At 39.3% G+C, this 25,290-nt stretch overlaps 1 protein-coding gene and 1 pseudogene across 1 annotated transcript; one reads left to right on the top strand and one right to left on the bottom strand.

Annotated features, from left to right (window-relative positions):
* Positions 1 to 584: 584 nt before the first annotated feature.
* On the top strand, positions 585 to 8,795 carry CD69 (CD69 molecule). The gene is made up of 5 exons (XM_059682170.1): positions 585 to 797; positions 4,542 to 4,664; positions 5,966 to 6,165; positions 6,514 to 6,617; positions 7,754 to 8,795. The coding sequence occupies exons 1-5, from the start codon at positions 740 to 742 to the stop codon at positions 7,863 to 7,865; spliced, it is 597 nt and encodes a 198-aa protein (XP_059538153.1). The 5' UTR covers positions 585 to 739; the 3' UTR covers positions 7,866 to 8,795.
* A 10,326-nt stretch (positions 8,796 to 19,121) lies between these two features.
* LOC132225967 (tripartite motif-containing protein 75-like) lies at positions 19,122 to 23,647 on the bottom strand (annotated as a pseudogene).
* Between the last annotated feature and the right edge of the window lie 1,643 nt (positions 23,648 to 25,290).

Genomic DNA, 25,290 nt, shown 5'->3' with positions numbered 1-25,290 from the left:
AGAAAGGAAGTTCCAGACCACAGAGTTTCTATTTCCTGCATTAAAGCACTACTTACTAAATGATAGCTTTAAAAAAAAAAAGAAAGAAAGCAAAGAAAAAAAGCTAGTCCCCAGGAAAGAAGTGAATGACAGAATTCTGAAAGCCGACTTATAGCTTCCTAGGAAACTCTCCCACACTGAAGAGAGATGCAGGAGGATGGAGATCTTTAAATTCTTAAACAATAAATCCTCTAGCTCTAAACAGTATCAGGTTCCTAGTGGATGTCCAATAAATATTAGTTAAATGAATGAATGAATGGAATTCCAGAGAAATATTACTCTTATTTATTATTTCCATCTCAAAAATAGGAATCTCGAACTTTGAGGTTTTTTTTTTAGATACACCGTTTCCCAAACTACTTTTGTTTTCTATAAATTTAAGGAAGGATGTCACAGGTTCTGGGAAATCCCACGTGTCTTTTCATGCTACACCTACAGTTGTGAGAAAGCACATTTCAGACAGTAGGGAAAACCCATAGTTGACCACAACAACACATTGTAAATTGTCTGGGCCACTGGGGCATAAATTAAAGGGAACTGGAGTGGTGGAGTGATTAGAAGTCAAGAGGAAGGGGGCGGAGACAGATATGTGACTATAAATGATGAGCTCTCTCAGAGACTGAGCTAGAGCTCCAGCAAAGGCATTCGCTGTAGATTGGCTTGACCTGAGATTAACCAGAGGGTGTTGACTGGAATAAAGATGAACTCTGAAGATTGTTCCCTAACAGAGAACAGCTCCTTGGAGAGAGGACGACAAAGTAAGTCAGATCTTGTTCTCATATACTGGTTATAGCTATCTATACAGATGATATATACCGGGAGGGCCAAAGGTAGGTTTACAGTTGTAAGTACATGAAACACAGAGCTTATTCTGATATTATTACTTGATTAATTACTGTATTATTTTTCCAAAAAAAACAACAACTGTAAAGCTACTTTTGTGTGTCCCTCCCCCCCCTCCCCTTAACAGGACTTAGGGAAGAAAATGAGCTTTTGTCATTTGAAGAACTTGATTACATTGTATTTCAGTCCAGATAAAAGAGAAAAATGGGAAGAAGTAAATATTTCTTTATCTATGAAAAGACAGGATTCCTGAGATGAGAGGAAACACAAAGGTGAATTTGAGAAGGTTTTCAAAGATGTGTTTCTTTGTTTCAATTTATATTATCTCGTTTTTTAGGTGAAATTATAAAACTCCCTGCTCTGGCCCAGGGCACTCTCTATCGTGTTTCCGTATCCATCTGCGCATATTCCAGGAAGCACTGACACTCTTTATAAAAACCCTGTGTAGCACATAAGCAATTATGCTCTTGACTGCCTGCACTTTGTGTCTTTGTGTGCTTTCTGTGCACCCCGTCTTGCGTTCTAATGCAGCATCTTCTAGTTGCTGAAAATAAAGGTTTCCAGTCTTTGAGAGAATAGCCATCTTTACACTTACAGTGTCTAACAGTAATTTATTCATGAAATAATTCTTGAAAATGCCATCTTCTGCTACTATAATCTTTATGGCACTCTTTTTCTACATTTCATCCTTCAGTTTCACGCATCCAGTCACTGGCTCCAAATTCCAAATGAATCACACATTTTTCTTTCTTTTTTCATCAAAATATGATTATCATAGCTGTATACTATTTCCTCTCTTCTATTTGTCTATTCTTTCCAGAGACCTATACTATTTGTTATACCAGAATTTTCCCATTGTTTTTCTATAACTTATTTCTATGTGGCTTTCTTTTGGGGTTTTTTTTCACTTATACCTCTTCCTTTTTGAATTATTGAGGTACCCCAAAACCTAATATGTAAGAAATACAGTTTTTTTGTCAGCAGTAATTAAGGAATGAATGCGTTGTGGATAGCAGAGCTGAAATAATCAAGAGGAAGGATTGTTTTTAAGAGTGTGTGCATCCACTAAACTATTTTACATTAGAAAAGCTTTGATTACCTCCCATAAACCCATCTTTCACTTTGGAACACAAAATCAACTATGGGTAGCAAGTGCAAACTATACAAAATTTCTGGTAACCACATAACTATAACTTTATGGACTAGTTGAACTACCAAAAAGAAAAAAATTGTAATAATTAAACTACTCAATAAATAGAAGGCCTAGTTGTAAAAAGGTCCTAATTCAGGAATTCTTAACTTTTCCTGAGATCATCCCCATTTTCTGTTGAATGTTTAGTTGATGCTGCCTTATACATACTACATTAGTATGAAAAAACACTGGGCATAACCCTTAGGTGACTCAATATGTAACGGTGGACTTATTTTCAATTTCTCCATTAATGGGCAGGACTGTAATCAGAGCGGAAGTACACTCTTGGGGGCAGTGTTTTGTCACCTAGGTGATGAACCAAACTGAGCAACAACAGCCCTCACTAATGGATGTAAAGTACAATCTGAAAATCATCTGCACAGTTTACCCACTGGCTAAGCCAATAGACTGAAGTGGACTTTGGAGTCCCTGAGCTATCTGGCTGAGTTAATACTGGCTCAGGAACAAGAGTTGTGCTGCTGCATTGAGGCTAAGAAGCATGATGAGAAGTGAAACTAGACAGAGAGCTCTGAACTTGCTATCTACCTACCCTGGGCTCCTTTTGGTAACAGCTGGATTCTGGTGGGGAAAAAAAGAAGATGGGCTTTGAGAAGCTGAGAGAAATAGAACTAGATAGGAAAGAAGTAAAGGCATCTCTTGAAAAATCTGAATGCAGATCTACACTGGGAAAAACAACCCCAGAAGCAGAAGCTGATCCTGACATTCAGTACACGGTAAATTCCTCGTAAAGAAAGCAACATCTCTTAGCCCACTTTAACTTTAGAGAAATGTTTTAAGGAAAAATATGTGCATTTCAAGATATGTGCTCTTAATTATACAAGTCATCTAAATGCAAAAACATGATATTTTCTCATTTTGAGACTGTTTTTATGGTAAATTTTAATATCATTCTCATAGTAATTTTGTATTTCAGTTTCTCAGAACATAACAGGGACTGTGTATTTCTTGTGAGGCCAAAGTTTTTAAAAATGACAGCTCCTCCTGGCAAAACTCAAGTTCAAGCTCTGAGCCACAGGATCCCGTTGTCTCCTTTCTCAATGAATTTATTTACATTTTGAAACAGATTTCCTTCTAGATTTTCTTTGGTGTGTGTGTCTGTGTAACGAAGAATCATCATTGACATCATACTTATATTCTAAATCCTTCCACAGAAATATTTTTATTGGTGAAATCAAAATTTTACTTTGTTTTAGCATTAAACAAAGGATAAATGGGAAAAAATAACTTCTTCCCAATGTTTGGTCTTTAATACTGTTAGGTTTCTTCTATTATTTTAAATTATCTTGAAAATTCAAATATTTTACTGTTCATTCTCATATTTTAATTGTGGTATAGTTTACATACAATGAATGCATAGATCATAAGTGTGCAGTTTAATGAGGTATAATTACAACTCCAACATTTGAAATTGTCATCACTCTAGAAAGTTCCCCTGTATTCCTTTCTACTCAGATTACCTTTCCTACACACATAACAGCTTTCACTTTTCTGAATTCTGTCACCATAGTTTAGTTCAGCAATTCTTAAATGTTACATTAAATAAAATATGCAGTATGTAACTGTAGGCGGATTTTTTCACTCAACTTTTTTTAATTTTTCCATTTTGTTGCATGTATCAGTTGTTCTTTTTTTAATATGTCCTTTTATGGATAATAGCATAATTTGTTTTCAGTTTTCTTGTTGATGTATAATTAGGTTATTTCTAGAATTTAGCTCTTAAGAATAAAACTGCTATAAACATTTTTATACAAAGCATTTTTGAGACATATTTTCATTCCTTTTGAGAGAATACATAGGAGTAGAATTGCTGGATCACATGGTAGGTGTATGCTTAATTGTGTAAGAAACAGTTTCCTAAAGTTTTGGGTTTTTTTTCATTTTACTCTTCCAACAGTAAAATGAAACTTATAAAAATTTCAATTGTTTCACATCTGTACCAACTTTACCAAAAATTATTATCAATTGTTTTTATTTTCTGTCATGCCAGTTATAGATATTAATATATCAATTCAATATTTTTTATTATACTATTCCCCATTTATCCTCATTTACATCATTACTCTTAAACAGTAAATAGTAAATACAGAGAGGTTAAGGGATTATGATTATGATTTTTTTTAATATGTCATCTAGGGTAATCAGGTGTTTAATAAATGTTCTTATTGTGAGTAAAGCAATAAAACTATGGTGACACAGAATTTTCATAGCTACTAAGTACATATATTGGGAAGATATTTTATGTTCTCATCATTATGCCTATATTGTTTCATTTCTAACCCCTCCAAAAATTATCCAAATTCATTCAAAATTTGGGGGAAATTGGCATAAATTTTATAGACGATAGGGAGATACATTACTTTTTAAATTAAATACTGCAAGAAAATATCAAATGTCCCCATCTTACTTCTGTAGTCTGCCTGAACTCACAACAACCTTCTCTCTTCAGATAATGCTGCCAGCCTTCACTTTGCCACACATCATGAAGGGTCCCTTCAAGTTCCTATCCCATGTGCTGTCCTGAACGTGGTCATCATCACCGTCTTGATCATAGCTCTCATCGCTTTATCAGGTGGGTCTGCACTTCATGAATCCATCGAGTCTCTTTGCTGTATCTGTTGTCATCTCAGCTGACATCAGTGGGATTCCTTGGTCCAATTAATCAGCAGTTCTGAGCAATTTAGCAGCATCCATATATCATACATAGTGGATTTCCTAAAAAATATTAATACAATTCCACGTTCCTTGGGCTATTAATATAATACCATTTAGAGTTTTCTAGAGATTTTCTTTTTTATTAAATGTATTGGGATGACATTGATTAATAAGAACATATAGGTTTCAAGTGTACATTTTCATGATACATTATCTGGACATTGCATGTGTGCCCACCGCCCACAGTCAGATCATCTTCCGTCACCATATATTTAGCCTCCTTTATGGTTTACTGCCCTCCAACCCCCTTCCCTCTGATAACCACCAAGCTGTTGTCTGTGTCTATGAGTTCCAGTTTTATATCCTTCCTTTGTCTCCACAACTCTGGGGCTTTTCTATAAGTATGAAAAGTGTCTATGATTTATGCATTATTGTGGAAGAAAATTACATTACTATGGGTTTAAATATGGAATGAAAGGAGCTGATTTAGATTCTAAATAAATCAACAGTTAGTTGGGAAAAATGTGGGCTTCACATTCATATTGACAGAAAAAATAATATCTAAGCCATAGATTAATCAAGATTTGGTCAGTCTTTTGTCTTTCAACTCAAAGACTGCCAAACTGTAGCTATGAATACTTATGACTGTATCTAGAAACTCCCAGAGTCAATTGTCATAAGATATTCAAAGTATACCGCTATACCAAGATACATTTGTGTCTTTTACAAACATTGTATTTATAATTTTATGAAACTTTTCCAGTCATAGATCTTCTTGTGTTCTGAATTACTTCCCTGCAAATCATTCTCTCCTTCGTCTTCCAATAGAGTGTTTGTCGCCTGAAAGTTTAAATCCTTCCACCTCTGAATTCAGATTCAAAACCCTTCTTGAAATTTATAAAGCACATTGCCCTTTCTAGTCCAAGGCTGTTTTTAAGATTTTCCTTTTCTTTTTTTTCTTTTTTTTTTGGTTTTTTTTGTTGCCACTTTCGGACATTATGGCCAAAGAGCCACCTTCTTTTCTCCTACTAGTATACCCTGTCCATGATGATTAGGCACAATGGGAGATCTGATGAGGTGAGGACCTGTCTTCGCATGCTTCTCTGAATTTGCCTTTTTGCCTTTCAGCCTTCACTTTATCACCTACCCCAAGAACGAGGTTTGCATGCTGTGGGTATTTAACTTATTTTGTGACTAAAACAATTTTCCTGTCCACAGTGGGCCAGTACAATTGTCCAGCGCGATATATGTTTTCGGAACCATCAAACAACCATGTTTCTTCATGCTCAGATGATTGGATTGGATACCAGAGGAAATGCTACTTTATTTCCAATATAACAAGGAATTGGACCTTGGCCCAGAACTCTTGCTTCAAACACGGTGCGACCCTTGCTGTCATTGATTCTGAAAAGGACATGGTAAGATAATATTCAAACACATTTTCATAAAATATTGCTGTTTTCTTTTATAGAGATAATCGGTGATGTCCTTCTGTTTCCTTATAAGTGAAGAAGACATTGTATCTGTACCCATGTAGGAACATTTAGTCTGAGGTCAGACGAGGGTTCTATTTAGTCTTGTAAATCTGGTTTGGATGCCTGGCCTCAAAGGCTAGAAATCCGAATGAGTCAATTCAATACGGAGCTAATGAATGATCAGCTATTTTACCTCAGACGCAGCTTTTGAGAAACTGCTTTTGAGAATGTATTACATCTACTTACCCATAACGGCTGTTTAACAAGCACCCCCTTTGTCATTTCTTCAAGATCTTTTTAAAAAGATATGTGGGTAGAGCTGAACACTGGATTGGGCTGAAAAATGATGCTGGTCAGACATGGAAATGGTCAAATGGCAAAGAATTTAACAACGGGTAAGTTTCAAGATGTTTCTTTATCTTTCCCAGGCTGGTAGCTCAGGGAAACCATTGTCCCTGTCTCCACTGTTCTCTTTTGTATGCTTATACTCTTTGGAATTCTTTAAAGAAAAGCTGTCATATGGTCATTTTGCTCTTTTCCTCTACTTGGAATTCATACAACAAATGCTTCTAGTAATTTGATCTCAGAAAAATAAAATTAGTGTGAATAGAAGACTCAGAAATATTCCAGAAATGATTGTGATGATAAAATCTAACATTTCCAATCTCATATTAATATTTTACTAATGAACTAGTTTTTAAAAAAAATATATATTTTATTGATTTTTTACAGAGAGGAAGAGAGAGATAGAGAGTTAGAAACATCGATGAGAGAGAAACATCGATCAGCTGCCTCCTGCACATCTCCTACTGGGGACGTGCCCGCAACCCAGGTACATGCCCTTGACCAGAATCGAACCTGGGACCTTTCAGTCCGCAGGCCAACGCTCTATCCACTGAGCCAAACCAGTTTCGGCATGCTGACGAACTAGTTTTTGAAAAACAATTTCCTCTTACTCTTTCCCTGTCCTCATCTCCACAGGGATAAAGAACAATATTTTCATGCTTAATTAGCAGCTTCTGTGGACCTGAAAGAAAACTTGCCCCAGAATTAAAGATGCTGACTTTATTTTATTATTTTTAATTTTATTTTTAAAACACATATTTTTATTGATTTCAGAGAGGAAGGGAGAATGAGAGAGAGATATAAACATCAATGATGACAGAGAATCACTGATCGGCTGCCTTGTGCACGCCCCCTACTGGGGATCGAACCTGCAACTCAGGCATGTGCCCTGACCAGGAATTGAACCTTGACCTCCTGGTTCATAGATCCATGCTCAACCACTGAGCCATGCTGGCCGGCCCAAATGGATACACTTTACTCTTAGCTTTGTACCTTCCTTCCGCCTACTCTTCCTCTCAATCCCTGTCTCCTCTCTCTCTAGATTAGTTTATGATAACTAACTAACTAAATTAGTAAATAAATAAATAATGCAGAGACCACTACTACCACAAAGTTTTTATGTTCCGTGTAACTGAACGGAAACGATGAACTGAAAGTAATTCTCCGTTTCTTTATTGTTTGGCAGGTTCAGCCTCACAGGGTCAGAGAACTGTGCATTTCTGAACAGCACAGAGGTCAGCAGCACAGAATGTGGAAGGAATTTACATTGGATATGTAGCAAACCCTTCAAACAGTGAGGAGCCATATTTGCTTATAGACTATCACATCATGGAACTCAAGGCAATCCGTGTCGATGGATGCTGCTCTATGGTCCGGTGTTTGCCGTAAGGACTTTGTGAAGAAACTTGGCATGATTTTGGAAACTTTCTTCCAAACAAGACTGTGGAACAAAAGGCAGGGGAACTGCAGGACTATCTGCATTGCAGAATACCCTCGCCGTGACCTGAAAACATCACAGGTTGATGGATATTTCTGTCCAAGATTGAGAAAAATGACTTTAAACCTTTTGAATGCACTTTATACTTTTTCAAATTCAAAAATAATACAATAGCTAGGTTTAGAGTTATTATTTATTGCCGAATGACTACCAACGATGAGTGTCCTTCACGCATTTGCACTATTAGAAGGAATTAGATGGCAGTATTAAAAACTGAATGTAAACAAAAGAAATGTTACCTGGTAACACGGTTATTTAGTCTAAATACATTTGTTGAACTCATAGAACTTTTATAGGTGGACAAATGCTTATGAAACCAAGCTTTGTAATATTTCTCTCTTTTTGGAGAAGTTTGCCAGGCTACTTTGTCACTTTTTTCTCCCAAAAGACTGGGATGACCACGTATTTATGTTGTTTGTTTGTTTTTACTTCTTCAATGTCTTTTTTAATGGTACTTAATTCTTTGCCTTTAAAACTTTATACACCATGTTTTACAAAGATAAAAACAAAACCAAAGAACATGAGAAATATTTGTAAAACAGATAAGTGTTAAAAAGTGTGCAATATTTGATGTGGCAAATCCCTATTAGAAAAAATTCTGTATTGTTCAAACCTAGAATAATATAATATCTGATTATATATTTGTGTTTCTCCTAATCAATGTTATCACATGCAGGACTTCATGTGAGGTGTTTGTAGTGCAATAAAGTGTTTGTTTGTTTGTCTTTTGTGTTCAGTGCAATCATGAGCTGCTTTTATGTATGTTAAAATAAAAATGGAAACAAAATTACTTCTAAGAAGTGTTTGCTCCCTGAAAATACACTAAAAATTGTGTCATACTAGAAATAAGAAAAACAGGATGCTATAACATTTTCTCAAAAAGTTATCTACTGTAATGCCTTAGCTTTATAATGTGGTTTCTACTTTTTGAATTGTTTTTACATGTCTGTTCCTGAAAAGGCCTTATCCATTTTTCTGTATAAAAGCAGATGCTCAGTAAATATTATAATTGACTTGAAAAGAATCTATGCCATTTAAAATGTTTTGTCTCTATTATTTTCTTATTCATTATTGTTTATCACCCTCATACTAAAGAAACATAAGCCTGATTGGTGTGAATGAGTTGATTGAACGTTTTCCCTTACACTGAGAGGTCACTGGTTCAATTCCTGATCAGGGCACTTGCCTGGATTGCAGGCTTGATCCCCAGTAGAGGGTATGCAGGAGGCAGTTGATCAATCTTTCTCTCTCATCAGATGTTTCCCTCTTTCAAAAATCAATTTAAAAAAATTTTTATGAGATGGTTAGAACTAATAAACAAATTTAAATAAAAAGAAGCATAGAGAAAGTAGGAGATACCTAATGTCATTTTGTGGGGACCTATTTATAACCTCACTAGAGGCCAGGTGCATGAAATTCATGCAGGGGGGCAGGGGTCCCTCAGCCCGACTCCTGCACCCTCTCCAATCCGGGGCCCCTTGGGGGATGTCCAACTGCCCTGCCCTGCCAGCCTGATGGCCCCCAACCTCCCTGCTCTGCTGGCCTGATGACCCCTAACTGCCCTCCTCTGCTGGCCTGATCGCCCCTAACCACAGTTGGACATCCTTCTCGCAATCCAGGACTGCTGGCTCCTAACTGCTTGCCTGCCTGCCGGCCTGATTGCCCCTAACTGCCTCTGCCTTGGCCCCCGCCACCATGGCTTTGTCCGGAAGGAAGTCTGACATCCAGAAGATGTCCAGTCACCTGGTCTAATTAGCATATTCCCCCTTTATTAGTATAGATTATCTCTTCAATAAGAGAATAATTGGTCCTAATGACCGATGCTCTAAAAGCATCTTGTTCAATTCCAAAATGCTCTACATATTTTAGTCATTTACTGTTCTGAGTCATGTTGGAAAAAATGTCTTGTGATTTGTGTTCCATGAAATGTGTAAGTGGAAAGTGTTGCTGTTAAGAGCCAGATCCAGGAGAAAGATTGCCTGAGTTCAGCTCTGCCATTAACTAGTGGAATAGCTGTTTAAGTTAGAATTAGTTAGAAATGTAGTTAAACGTAACTGGAAACTGAATTAGTTAATACATGAAAAATGACTGAAAACATTCCTGGCTGAAGATAATTATTGTGATCAGTGTTTTATTTTGCTTTTCCAAGATAATTTCAATTTCTTCCTCTGAAAAGGGAAAGAATTCTTAACTGGCTTATTTTACATAATTTTAGAAATTCAATAAAGTTAAAAGTATTTTAAAAATGATAAGGTGCCATTAAAAAGCTAGATACTGTAGTCAGTCTTCAATTGACTCAAAATTTTATAATATGAATATGGCAATGCTTTTCCTAAGCTTGTTCTCAATTTTTATAAATTTGACAAGATTTTTACACATGGAAATGTATAATAACTAAAATTAAATTGCTAAAAAAAATTCTGGACAAATGTTAAAAAATATATGACCAGAGAGACTGCTGAGGATAATATAAACTGATTTAGTTTAATCTTTGGAAAACAGTTTAAAAATACGTATCAGTAATCTTAAAAAGATTCATCCTTTTCTTTCATATGACAATTTTTTTGGGGGGGGGGAGTGAATTTTAAAGGAATAATCTTGGATGTGTAAAACATAATCACAAAAATATTTATCAAATTGCTTTTTTTTTTACTAGCTATAAGTCAGAACCACTTAATTGTCCAAAACTAAAGATTTAATTAAGTATGTCTACCACATGATGAAAAATATGCCAACATTAAAAAATAATAATGAAGAATGTTTAATTATATGGGAGAATACTCAAACTGTTATTGCTAAACCAGTTAAAATTATATATATACAGTAAGATTCCATGCCATTAATAAGCATTATGTTGCGATAAAAAAAAAAATTCAGGCATAAAATAGAACCTGATGTATGATTCCTTTTATATGAAATTCAAGAACAGGCAACACTAAGGGACAGTGACAGAAATGAGTGGTTGCCTCTGTAAGTGAGGCGGGAGGAAGTGTGAGGGGCATGAGGTACTTTCTGGTCTACATCTTCTTAGGGTGGTGTTCATAAGCATACACATCTGTCAAAACATAACGAATAGATAGATACCTTAGTTCCACGTTTTATTGGGTACAAATATACGACAATAAAAATTGTCAACATACCAAAAAATATTAATCATATGCTTGCTTTTCTATAAGCAGAAAGAAAGAAAAATTTCAAAGGTAAACAAAATGGTTTTCCCTGAGTAGTGAAATATAGGAAATATTTATGTTCTTCCCTGTGCTTCTCTATAGATTCAAAGTGTTTTATAATGAATAGTTTTTTACTCTTGTCAGAAAAACGTCTATTTTAAATAAACCCAAATACACGATCATTAAAGGAAATAATTTTATGATTTAAAGTACAACTTTACTTTCTAGTAACTAATTAGAAATGATTACTTTCTAGTAATTACAAGTTTGCTTCATGAATCTTCCCTTTGCTGTGCTAACCTGTCTTTTGGTTCCGCCCCCATGACTCCCCCGCCCCGCGTTGTGGGCACCCACAGCGGCAGTGTCATCTAGTGGCGGGATAAATTGTTGCACTTTTTGTTTTGTCCTCTCCTGGGCCAGAAGATATATTTAAACCGGGAACAATTGTGACTTTTATTTGTAAGCACAGTGTTATAGATAGTGTAATCAGTTTTTGTGTTTAATTATAGAGACATTTTATCTAGCTTCTGTCCCACAATAGAAATAAAAATCATCTGCACTCCAAATAGTAGTATCTAAAACGCACTTTTATTCTGTTTTGTTTTGTTTTTCAGCTTTTTTGAAGAAGAATCATTATACCAAAAATGATACCTAATTAATGTGTACAATTTGGTGACTTTGGACAAATGAGTTGCCATCACCACAATCCAAGTAATACACATACTCACCACCTCCAAAAGCTTACTTTGGTTCCTGTGTGGGTTTGCGTAGGTGCTGTGGTAAGAAACAACATGAAAACTAACCTCTTAATGAATTCAGTAAAGTTGCAATATACAAAATCAATATTTGAAAGTCAGGTGCATTGCTATACACCAACAATGCACTATTTGAAAAAGAAATTAAGAAAGCAATCTCACTTGCAATAGGATCAAAAAGAATAATATATTTAGAAATAAACCTAATCAAAGAGAAGAATGGCATGCATTGAAAACTTTAAAACATTGATGAAACTAATTAGAGCAGACATAAGCAAATGTGAAGGTATCCTGTGTTCATGAATTAAAAGAATTAATATTGTTAAAATCCTCATAATACCCAAAGTGCACTATAAATAGTGCAATTCCTATCAAAATTCCTAAGACATTTTTTGCAGAAATGTATTTTAAAAAGAACTAAAATATGGAATGACAAAAGACCCCAAATAGGCAGAACAATCTTGAGTGAGAAGAACAAAGATGTAATGTTTACACTTCCTTATTTCAAAATTGATTACAAAGGTACAATAATCAAAGGAGTATGGCACTGGAATAAAAATAAACATGTATAACAATTGAACTGAATAGATAACTACATAATAAACCCACACAACTGGTCTTTGACAAAGGTGTCAAGAATACACAATGGATAAAGGATAATCTCTTAAATGTTGGGAAAACCTGGAGGTCAATCTCCAAAATAATGAAATTGGATCGTCATCATTTCCCACACACAAAAATTAACTCAAAATAGATTTAAAAATTGAGCACAAGATCTGAAACCATGAAAGTTCTAATGGGAAAAATAACAAAAAACTTCTAGATATTGGTCTGTGCAATGATTTTTTGAATAGAACACCAAAAGCTCAGGCTGTCACAAAAGGTTAGATTTCCTTTTTTATGGCCAACTAATATTCCATTGTGTAAATGTCCCACAGCTTTTTCATCTATGCCTCTACTGGTGGATACTTGGGCTATTTCCAGATCTTGGCTATTGTAAATAATGCTGCAATGATCACAGGGGTGCATATATTCTTTCGAATTAGTGTTTCATGTTTCTTTGGATATATTCCCAGAAGTGGAATTGTGGGTCAGAAGGCAGTTCCATTTTTAATTTTTTGAGGAAATTCCATACTGTTCCAGTCTGCATTCCCACCAGCAGTGCACAATGGTTCCCTTTCCTCCACATCCTCACCAGCACTTGTTGTTAATGGATAGGATTCACTAGCCATTTTGACAGACGTGAGGTAAAGTCAATTACAAAGGTGAACAAGGAATACATGAAGAATTAGTCGAATCCAATGTCCAAGAAGACTCTGAAGGCAGAGGCTATAAGGTCATTGGTGGGACAGAAGGAAACTGATCCGTGAGAATGGAGCTGGCTAATGACCAAGTAGCTGGTACCCGTGGCAGGGAGAAGGCCAATAATGTGAGCCAAAGAAGCTCTGAGGGAGCAGAACCCAGGGAGAGGTTATGACAAGAGAAGGATGGAAGTAGAGGGAGATGAGAGCTGAGAGAGCAATCACTGAGGAGAGAAGGGTCTCCAGAGAGTCCTCAGGACAAGAAGGTGACAAAAAGACCGGAACCTGAGAGGGCTAAGCACAGGGTGGTTAGAAACTGGACCTACAGAGTGTTTGCTCAAAGAGTGCATGTCAGAAACAAAGAAGAAGAAAGCCCCCACTGCAGCTCAAACTCCACCCTTGCTATCGCAGTGATCTTGCTGTAAGAGTTACTGAGACAGAGAAGCATCCATCAGATGCTCAAATCTCTGAGGAAAGGCAGGGGAGGGTAGGGGGGAGATCAACCAAAGGACTTGTATGCACGCATATAAGCATAACCAATGGACACAGACACCAGGGGGGTGAGCGCATGAACGGGAGTGGGGTGGGGGGCAATGGGGGGATAAGGACACATATGTAATACCTTAATCAATAAAGAAAAAGAAATATTTGTTAAAAAATTTTTAAAAAGAGTGACTGAGAGTTGCCCTTAGGCGAGAGCTGGTGTGTAGGAGATGGAAGACACACTCCAGCTGGAACAGCACAAGGCCTGGAAGTCCTAGCAGAAGTCGCATTTTTCCATGTTCCTGACTTTACCAAATCCCCTTTATCCTCACGTTGCCTTTTCTATGGTTTCTCCTACTCAGTGTCATCCCAAGCTGCACTGGGGCCTTGGAACTTCATAGGTCATGCTAGATGGAAAGATACAGGGAAGCATGGAAACAAACTCACCACTTTTCCCAAAGAGAAAGCCAGTCTTGGGCCATCTCTGCTATTTTAGGGCAAGCTCTCCAAGCTTGGAAACCCAGAGATTATAGCACAAGTGCCCGAGACCAGAGGCTTCTTGTATGAGGCTTAAGTAGAACTGGCCTTGGAGGAAGACTCTTCAGGGATTAAGACATTGATAGCCCCAAACATTAGTATACGAGGTTAAATGGTCACTGAGGATAATGGTAAGGTGTGTGTGTGTGTGTGTGTGTGTGTGTGTGTGTGTGTGTGTGTGTGTGTGTTGCTTTATCGTTTGCATAGTGATTTTAAATACATTATTCCACATGAAACTCACAACAATTCTGTGGTAAGGAATTCAGTTTTTGTTTGTTTTTCTCAATAAGGAATCAAAGACATAAAAAAAATTAAACCACTTATTCAAAAGCCAAGTCAAGTTTTGCCTCCAATGACACTTGAGATGGGAGAGGATGACTGCTTCACCTTGGTAAGGGACTCCCGTTCTGCAGACATCCTGAACTCCTGTAATACACCCTGGCCCTTACATCACTGTGCTTGGAATTTTACTGTGGAGCCCTCTACCCCTCTACCTCAGGGCTAAGAACTTTTATCCACACTAGCCCCTGCCTTGCCCAATCTATCCCCCAAGAAGGATAATATTCTATCATTTTCTAAGAGTTTCCATTTTGATGTGTCTCTGTGTTTACATAATTGATGTTATAAAAGAGGGAAGAATACAGGAACAAAATAGAATCAATTTCTGGTAGCGTCTGGGCCTAAAATTTTCTTACCAAATTGTTGTCTTTCACAAATATTAGCAAAAACTGACATTGCTTTCAGAGTGACACATGGGGAAAGAAATGCACATCACACCCCAGTGCAAACAAATTAAAAATCAATTCTTAATAATTTCCCCCAAAATCTCTTTTGGATTATCTGCTCCCTAGGGCCTCAACTTTCTAATCTTCATCCATAAAATTCCTCATATTTCCGGTCCCTTTCTTTCTCGGGTCCTCAGATCTTCCCCTAACATGTTATATTCTTCTCATTTATTTTGCAGAGAAATCCACCTCTCCCCAGTCTTCATCCCAACCCGAGCTCACAAATTCATCACATTTTGGGAGTAAGTGGGAACCCCCACTCATGTACACTTGAGTGACCAGATTATTATGACCGGCCAGTTATTATGACCACCCCATCCGTACAATGAAGTGAATTAGTTATGCAAATACTAATAATAAAAAAACCTTGAGAGTATTTGCTGTAGAAGTTTTCAATATTCAGTATTTTTGGAAGCGTCAATGAAGTAGCGATGGGGTGGTCATAATAATCTGGCCACTCAGTGTAATCCAAGACAAGAACAGCATTGTTATGTATAACGATGTATTTTGGTCACTTCTGCTAAGAAGGCTTCTTTGATTTTTCTTATATATTCGCTATATTTTCATAAAAATTCCCTTTTACCTCTTAACAGTTATATATTTAGAAAGATGGACCAAATTATTATATAGGAAAGTTGATATATCCCCAAGGTAGGACAGTGAAAGTATATTGTTGTCCTTGCCAGCTGAAAGCAAACTGCTTCTGGTAGTTTTTGCTAGCAGGGACTGGGGGGGGGGGGGGGGTAGGGATAGTTTGTCAGATCAACAGGTGCATACCAGCTATCAAGCAATGTGTCAATTCCCTCCAGCAACAGAACCATGACTGAAGCAGCAGCTGCAATAGGCGTCACTACCTGGTTTGTTTACAATAATTTACTGTCGTTCTCCAAGATTCATCTCTTTTCTGTACACATCAGATACGTAGGTGAGCTGGATGGGTGTTTGTTAGAAATCACCACCCCAGTTGCTTTCAAGTTATTGAGGGTGGCACTTATCTCTGCAAGAATGTGGTAAAGCTCTTGGCTAACGATTGCCATTGGAAGAGGCGTTCTGGTAGCTTCCACCTGTTCTTTCCCATCATAACAAGCTCTCACTCCACAGGTCATGGAACCAGTGTGGGGATTCTGCCAGTTGTTGAGTATATCTATTCCAATTATACATTTCGGAACTGGGGCACTGATCACATACGTGGTTGGTTCAAGAACCCACTGGACTCACTGTGAGGCCTACCTAAGCCAGAACCCCATCGTGGGAACACAACAATATTCTCGGTCTTCTAAATTAGCGTCAGTTCAGAGCCAGTGCCCAATAACTCCACTGAAGCCTGATTATTTCCCTTTCCTCGGTACACAGGTACCCAGGCAAATGGTTATAGGTCTCTTTGAAGAAAAGTGGGGGAAAAATGAACTACACAAACTTTTTCACTTTAGCAGAGTCCTTCTGTAATGGGCTTGCCCCTGCCACAAATCTTAATTAAAGCAAATCCTGGTTTGTAAACTGGCTAAAGTCTGGAATTGATTGAGGGGACATGGCCCTCTGCTTTTAGGATTTGAGTTAGACTTCTGTTAACTTGCCCTAAAACTCTCCTAAGGGGAGGGCATTACAAGATTCTTAAAAAACAAAAGTTGACCTCCTTAGACAGAAATAGAAGGGCTACTTCCCCTGGCAAAAAAGGGCTCATTAGAATGTAGGGTTCTATGCCCATAGCTTGATTGGAATATTTCCATATTCTCTATTCTAATTTTTAAGATCTCATTCCTTCTCAGTCAGTGCCCTCACTTTAACAACAGACATCCTGTAACATTGGGAATCCAGGACATCCCTCTTCTCAGCCCCTCACAACACAACTAACAGGGGTTTTATCTCTAGACCAATTCTCTGGAAATGTTCTAGATATTTCTAGGGACTTGCCTAGCTTGTCCCTAAACACACTAACAAAAATAAGTAGTGTAATGAGTCTAAAAAGAACACCCAATTGATAGACCTAGAGAGCTTTCACCCTTGCAGAGAGGTTTTGCAATAGTGCCCTCTTTTAGACATTCTGAGAACGGCACCCTAGTAATGGATTAGTTGAAGTAGCCCCCTCTCGTGGACATTCTGAAAATAACACTCTTTGTAAGAAATTCTGTGATTCTGAAGAGAAAACCCAATTGACAGTCCTAGAGGGTTCTCGCCCTGTAGGGTGGTGTTGCAATAGTACACTCTTTTTGATGTTGTTATTGTTGTTGTTGTTTGTTTTTAATACATTTTTATTGATTTCAGAGAAAAAGGGAGAGGGAAAGAGAGATTGAAACATCCAAGATGAGAATCATTGATTGACTGCCTCCTGCACGCCCCTACTGGGGATCAAGCCTGCAACCCAGGTATGTCCCCTTGACTAGAGTTGAACACGGAATCCTTCAGTCCCCAGGCCACTGCTCTCTGCACTGAGCCAAACCAGCCAGGGCAATAGTACACTCTTGTGGACATTCTGAGAACAGCAACCTAGTAAGGGATTAGCTGCAACGGTGCCCTCTTGTGGTCATTCTCAGAACAGCACTCTAGTAAGGAATTCTGAGTCTGAAAATAAACCTCAATTGATAGACCTGAAGGGAAATTTCCGGAGGATGAGGCCCAGAAATCGGGATTTTAAAAAAATTCCCAGGTGATTCTAATGTGCAGCCAAGGTTGAGAACCACTGCTCTAGCCCAGGAGTCCTCAAACTACGGCCCGCGGGCCACATGCAAATACAAATATTATATTTGTTCCCGTTTTGTTTTACTTCAAAATAAGATATGTGCAGTGTGCATAGGAATTTGTTCATAGTTTTTTTTAAACTGTAGTCCGGCCCTCCAACGGTCTGAGGGACAGTGAACTGGCTCCCTGTTTAAAAAGTTTGAGGACCCCTGCTCTAGCCAGTGGTCGGCAAACCGAGGCTCGCGAGCTACATGCGGCTCTTTGGCCCCTGGAGTGTGGCTCTTCCACAAAATACCACGTGCGGGCGCACACATACAGTGCAATTGAAACTCCGTGGCCCATGTGCAGAAGTAGGTATTTTGTGGAAGAGCCACACTCAAGGGGCCAAAGAGCCGCATGTGGCTCGCAAGCCGCAGTTTGGCGAGCCGCAGTTTGCCGACCACTGCTCTAGGCTCTTCTGAGATACTGAGAGGCAACTATTAACATCAATAACTGACTTTATCCACTATAGCTTACTAATGGGGAAGGAGTCTGAGTTTTATAGGATCCTCTGAGTGACAACCACTCAGTTGTAATGTTTTGGTTTTTTTAGATGGATTAGTTCTTATGTATTTTAAAATTCAATTTGGATCTAGTCAGTCAGTTTATAAGGTTTATGGGATGAACTTCAGTTTACAGAGGAAAAGGTGTAGTGGGTGTTAGGATGCTCGGGTTCTAATGTGTCTGCTAGGTGACCACCAACACTCTTTTTAAACACAATAATGAACATTGCAAACTATAAAAGAAAATGAAAACAAGTACTGGAACTAACCAAAGGGAAGAACCACAAAAGCAATTTAAATGTTAAGCAAGCTATTCATCAGGCAAACACTGTGCTAGCACCATCCATACAAAAACTACTAAGACCGACCCTGGTTTGTAGTTTACAGAGGACTAGAATTTCTGCCCTCTGGGCTCAGTGAAATAATGGCAGGGATCCCAATGGAACCAGGTCAGAGAATTCCCTGGAGGGAAAGGGGCTTCAGGGACTCCAGGCAAATTCAAGAGTAAAGAAGCTAAGGAAACAGCTGTAGAAGATCCCAAAAGAGTGCAGCGGGACCTGGGAGAAGAGGTGGACAGTCCTCAGACCTTGTCCTGTGTTGCTGAAACAAAATGAAACTCTCTTCCTGACTCATGTGTTTAACAGGACCACCCGTGTTTACCAAACATTTCTTCCTTTCACCTTCCAGCGAAGGGGGATTAGAGTTACTCTCATATTAATATGATACCCACTGTTGTATTCATTCACACACACACACCTTCCTTTAAAAAAAAAAAATATTAAACTGGTCCAGCCTCTTAGAAAGCTTTCATTCACAGTCTGTTTCTATAGAGATTCTAAGAGGTTTTGAATGAAATCCTACATCGAAATAAGGCCTGAGAGTTCGATTAAAAGTGTCAGTGAAAGTAGAGATGTGAGATTTGTCAATCATGTTATAAAATGAGATCTCCCCCATCCCATAGTCCAGGGAAATGATGATGCCTCAGGGCTTCGCTTCTGACAAGAGAGGGATGATGCCAGCTCCCAGGGCATAGTAGCCATTCCCCTGCCGCCTAATCCGCCAGCGTCCTTGACAGGGCGACAGGCTCCTCCTCGACGTCCTGGGCAGAGGATCTTTGCAAACCCCGACAGCCCATTGGGGTTTGTCTCTCACTTCTACCTCCCAGAAATGCCTGCCAGAATGAAAGTATGGAAACCCCAGGACAACTGTGTTGACTGTAAATCTTTTTGGAAAATCAGAAACATCTTGCTTTCTCTTTGTATATCGCACACATTTTTTATCCTCAGAGACAGTCAGGTTAGGGTGTGTCATTTCAGGGCTTAGAATTATATCTACTCTAAACGTCTTTGTAATTTTCTGCAAAGCAGAATACTGGAAAGGAAAATGCCAGCCTTCCCTCCGTAACTGGACTGGAAACATTGACGGGCTGAACCCCTCAGAGTTCTGGTAGAAACTTTTGATTTGTAACAGCAATTCCACTTCCGTCAACACAGTGCTCTCTACTTCCTTACTTAGTAGGACACTCAAAGTCCTACTAAGGACTGAGTTGAAGATGCAGTTATATTAGCGCTGAGTTCCTTTGCAATAGCCTTTTCTTCATCATCTAATCTTGAAAGAACTGCTTCTTGATCACGTTCTAAAAACTGCGTCAGGTGCTCAAATTCAGAGAGTAATTCCAGCCTTTGGTTTTTTCCGCCTTCTCTCTCAGTTCGAAGCTCTTTGTGCTTCAAATGCTTATCAATTTCTGAGCGTCTGCCACCTGCTTCTTCAGGGGCTCAGTGTAAGCGCTGAGCCTTTGCCTGTGACGAGAGGCAGCCTCCTCCGTGGACCTCCTGGTGGGCCTGGGAGTCAGGAGGCTGAGTGCCCGGGGGACACGAGGGCTCTAGGTCCCCCTCACAGAAGAGGGTTAGGGCCAGGCTGTGCTTCTCGCACAGCGCCTCTTCCTGCCTCTTCTTCTTGCCCCTGGTGGTCTGGAGGAGCTTGGCCATGTCAACCACCCTTCCCAGCTGGGTGTTGCTCCTCAAGCACCTCTCTTGGCATGAGTGACGGCACACAGGCAAGGGAAGCTGTCCTGTAGACCAGCCCAGGACTGCTGGATGCAGGAGTGACAAAAGAGGTGCCCACCTTCGATGGTGACAGACTCTCTCAGGCAGCCAGACGGCTGGGACAGATGACTTCTGCCGGGAGTCCTGCCAGAGCTGCTTCAGCCGCCACTGGGCCCTGGGTGAAGGCCTGGCTGAGGTGGGTTTCTTCGGGAAGCTGGGCTCTGCGGTGAGGAGTGGATGCACCGGGAACCTCCGTCCTCACTTTGCTGTGGCCTCTGAGTCCTGGGAGTCCCCGACCTTTTCATTTCCGCTGCCAAGAGAAGCCCTTGCCCCAACCCGCAGCCAGTCACAGCCCCGCTCCTCCTGATTTGGAAGATCAGAGAAAACGAGGCCAACTAAGCAGCTTCCTTGGTCAGAAAAACAGTTGTTTCCTCAAGATGGCACAGAAGGTCTCGCTTCTCTGACCGCAGTTGAGTCTCAAATCTTTGTGACATTCAGGTTGAGGCCTTGGCTGCAAATTCTTTCCTTGCCAGAACCCAAGTACCGAGGATGCTGAACCCAGGTTTGGCCTGAGCCCACCCGTCAGCGCCTGGTGCTGTTCCCACGCCTGCAACGAATCTGGAGCAGGGGGCTCGGGGACAGATCCTCTCTCCCGTAATGTGATGTTTATGTTAGAAAATTATCGAGGAGACTTAACTATTAGATAACTAATGGAAAAATAATAAGTAAAAGAAATGTAAGGTTTTGAAGGAATTTTTTTATTCAATTGGCTTTTAAGAAAGTCTTTTTCTCACTTTTGGTACTAATCAGAAATACTCATTATCAATCCTTTGTAATAACTTGAGTATGTAATCCCTCCAAAAGACAAGCAAATAGATCAGTCCCTTAGTAAGTTTAACAGAATTTACAATAGTTTCAAAATCCAAATTGAGGATTTACTGAGATTTAGAGAGAGGTGATTCTGGGTTTCCAAATTATGGATGTGTTGCAAAAACACAGCTCATTTGTCCCTAGTCAGATCGCCATTTGTTCGTCCTCATAATTCCTGTGATTTCTAACTAGCCCGATTAAAGTTAAATTAGCCTAAAGTTTTGAAGGAAAAAATAAAAAGATAAGCATTGAAAATGTGTATCTAGTCTTAATACATCTCATGTATCACTGTTTTCATTAAGCATAGAATCATACATCGCCACTCTAAATATAAAAGTGAATTATAAAACTCGCACACAGGCTGTGGTAATGAGCTTTATAGTAGGAACAGCGGGGACAGAACCGGGACTGAGAACTGAGCCACACTAGCTGGAGGGGGGAGGGAGGAAGAGTGGGACAAATGATCAAGGCACTACAAGGTTCACTTGGACACTAAAGGTTGGATACTTTTGTGGAAAATAATTGGTTACAGAGATACAAATTAGAAATTCATTTTATCGGGATGGTTGGAAAAGTTGAAGTGAATAGTATAGCTCAGATGGAAATTGAACAAATAGAAAATAACAGTGTAAAATAGTCACACATTTATTTTAAACAACTCATTCTGTGGGGCCCCAAACTCAAATACTAAAAAAAAGAAATCAGCATTTAAATAAGCACTTACTATTAGTTGAGCATATTTCTAACTGCTTCAAAAATAATGACTATATTTGGACCCCATCAAAAATCTATGGGACACTGTTATTATTCCCATTTTAAAGATAAAGAACATTATTCTTCTGGAGAATTTGAGTAAATTTTACAAGTTCTCACATCTAGTAAGTGGCAGAGCTAAATCTGAACGCTGGCAATGTGGTTTCAGAGCCCATGCTTAATGTTCAGTTAAATTGCACCTAAGAGCCAGATAATAAAGTCAGATGAGTGAAAATTAGAGTTCTAGATACGATGGTGAACTTGGGCAGACATTCAAAATCAGCATTGTTGTTTTCTGTTGAAAGCTACTGTGTGGCAAAAACTCATAATCATATATCAAATACCCTGGTTGAACATAGTGCACAGTCTGCCTTGGACCAGCATTATAGCAACTTCATCATGTGTATCACCGAGGTGTCTTAGCCCACGATATTAATGATAGCAATCATTAACAATTATTTTAGTTCTGAAGGAACCATTGTGTTTTGATTGACTATGTGTCAATCAAATAAAAATTTGTCTGTGATCTAATATATTTCAAAGCAGAAAAAGTCATGTGAGAAATACATTTTGGGTGTTAGGGAAATAAATTACACATCCCCTACGGAATTGATATGCTTTATGATTTTAATAGTGGGGGCTATGTAAGTAACCATGTTTTCCTTTCGGTTCTGGCTACCAGAAATCTCAAGGTTGAACTCAATGTGTAGTCATCGCACATCTCTTTAGCTTTATGGCACTCTATGAAGCTGCCTCTTTCTCTTTGTTCCTGATAATAAATATGTCTCTAATTAAGCATTTCTCTAAGTGTATGTTTTTGTAAGTTGACTCAAAAACTTTTAAAATAAGTTTTAGCAGAAACAAATGTGGTTTTTGTTGGTTTTGTTTTGTTTTTAAGGCACCTGCCAAATATCTGTTCTATTGGCAGCTCTCTGGATTTGGAGTCATACCAAAGTATGTTTTAGAATGTTTCTGAGATCAGTTGACTGAATGTGAAGAGCCTTGTTTCACACTTATTACTCTCCTGAGGAATTGTATATTTTGTGTCTCCTGTAGCACTAAGCACAATGTCGTGAACACAGTAGGCCTTCAACTGGATGAATTAATAAGTAAGTGAGTGAAGTTAATATCCCTATTATCAAGGTGCTTGGAAACACCAGCCAAACCTCTAAAACTGTCCTTTATTTAGGGTCCAGATGATAATTCTAAGAGTTAAGAGAATTCAGTTTTATGTCATGTTTTCTATCACAAGAATTCTGGGAGTTCATATAAATAATTGGTCTAAGAATTGGGCCAATCATCAGTTTATCGTTTCTTAGGTTCAAATCTACCCTTCATTACCTGCTCTGTTACAATGACTAAATGGCTTTGCCGTTTAGTCTCCTTTGCCAGCTGACACAACATTAAGTTCTGTCAGCTGAGGGGACTAGAAAAACTCTCAGGAAGAAAGGGGTTTCTCTCCCTGATTCCAGTGACAGCAATCATATTTTGGCTACCAAAGGGCACAGTGTACCGTGTGTCCTTGCACCCGCTCGGTATCTTAGCCAGATTACAATTCCCAGGCTCAGAGTCGGTGGACATCCCGGTCAGGCTTATGCCGGGGCGGCCTTGACCATTCTGGCGCATTGGTAACAAGGCCTCTGTGCTCCCTTTGGCCTTGACCATCCGGGGACCCTGGTGTGGTTCCCATGTAAGTCTAGTGCCTCCCCAACTGCAGCACCTTCCTGTGGACACCTTCCCCGGCACTCGAGGGAGGACTTGTTGCCTGGCACCTCAGCTCACATCTCCATTATCTTCTGAGCCATGCTTGTGTCCTCTCTCCGAAGGTCAGGATTTCAGTCCACAGTTTAGTACCGGGAGGCCTCTCTCTTCAGTGTTTTGTCTCAGCTTGAGGGGTAGTGGCTACTCCTGTGTCTGATATCCCCGTATTTTTTTAGAGTTTTCTTTACTTCCTTTTAACCAATGCCCCCATTACTCCAACCCTCCATTAATAATTTTTGTATTAAGATTTCCCAGTTCAAATTATTGTGGGTTTTAGGCTCCTGACTAGACCCCGATTGATATAGGAATAGAGTAAAATCAACTGGACTGTTACTGAATCTATTGTTCTCACCTCTAATGCCACTAGAATTCCCCTGTGACTCATAAACTTTCTAAGTAGTGGAATCCTATTTGGACACAAGTCTCCTGTGGAATACCAATAGGTATAACACTAAAAAAGAAGAGGTGTTTTGATTTAAGAGGGCCAGATCGAGAGATGACCATGTATAGCTCCTTCTCATCCGTCACTCCCTCTCTCCTCCCAAGGTGGTCTTGAAACACCTCTCTGGAACACAAAAGGGTCTCGGGACACAGTCTTAGTTGGGTAGAGCTGCCATACAAAATACCCACGCTGAGTGCCTTATGAAAGACAGAAACGCATTTCACACAGTTCTAGAGGAAGTCTGAGATCAGGCTGCCAGCACGGTCAGCAGAGGCCCTCTTCCAGGTCGCAGACTTCTGCTTTTGTCCTTAACCTGCTGGAAGGAGTGAGGGAGCTCTGTGCAGTCTCTTTTATAAGACACTAATTCCATTTATGAGGGCTCCACCCTCATGACCTAGTCGCCTCCCCCAAATCCCACCTCCCGGTATTATCACATTGGGTATTAGGATTTTCACATAAGTTTGGGGGCAAACGTACATTCAAACCCATAGCACACAGTTGAGTAACAGAACTCTGTATCCGTCTTATGTGCAATAAAGTGAGGAATGTCCCACCAAGTTTTACAAATTATAACTACATGAACCCGCATTGTCGTGTAAGACTCCCTCCACGTTCTGCGTGGAGTAGGGTTCGGTATCTGAAAGAGGGGCCGCACACAAATGAGAGAGAAATGACACGAGATAATTTTGCAATATTGGGGGACCAGGCGGGCAAGTCCGGAAGGACTTCCACTGATGCTCAGGCCACTCCAACCTTTTACTGAGCTTGGAGTAGCCTTAGGTAAGGAGATTTCAATGACACACAGATCAGCAGACAGTTTCTAGGAATAGACAGAGTATCTGATTAGCTCATCGGTAGACAATTTTCAGGAATGGGCAGAGTATCTGATCAACAATAATCAACATAAGTATCTAAGGAATTCAGTGAGCTACGGTGGGGATAATGCTTTAGCTACCATTATCTAGATTAACTGGGTGGTGTCTAAATTAACTGGGTGGTGCACAGCCCTGACCTTTGCTAGGACTTCAAAGGTTACTAGCTTTTGGGGGGTCTCTGTCTATACTCAGCAAGTGAAGACGGTAATCACCTTCGGGTAGGCTGCACC

This window comes from Myotis daubentonii, chromosome 2 (assembly GCF_963259705.1).
Source record: "Myotis daubentonii chromosome 2, mMyoDau2.1, whole genome shotgun sequence".
Lineage (NCBI taxonomy): Eukaryota > Metazoa > Chordata > Mammalia > Chiroptera > Vespertilionidae > Myotis > Myotis daubentonii.
Note: the sequence above shows the minus strand (reverse complement) of the source record. Positions and strands in the feature narration are given on the sequence as shown.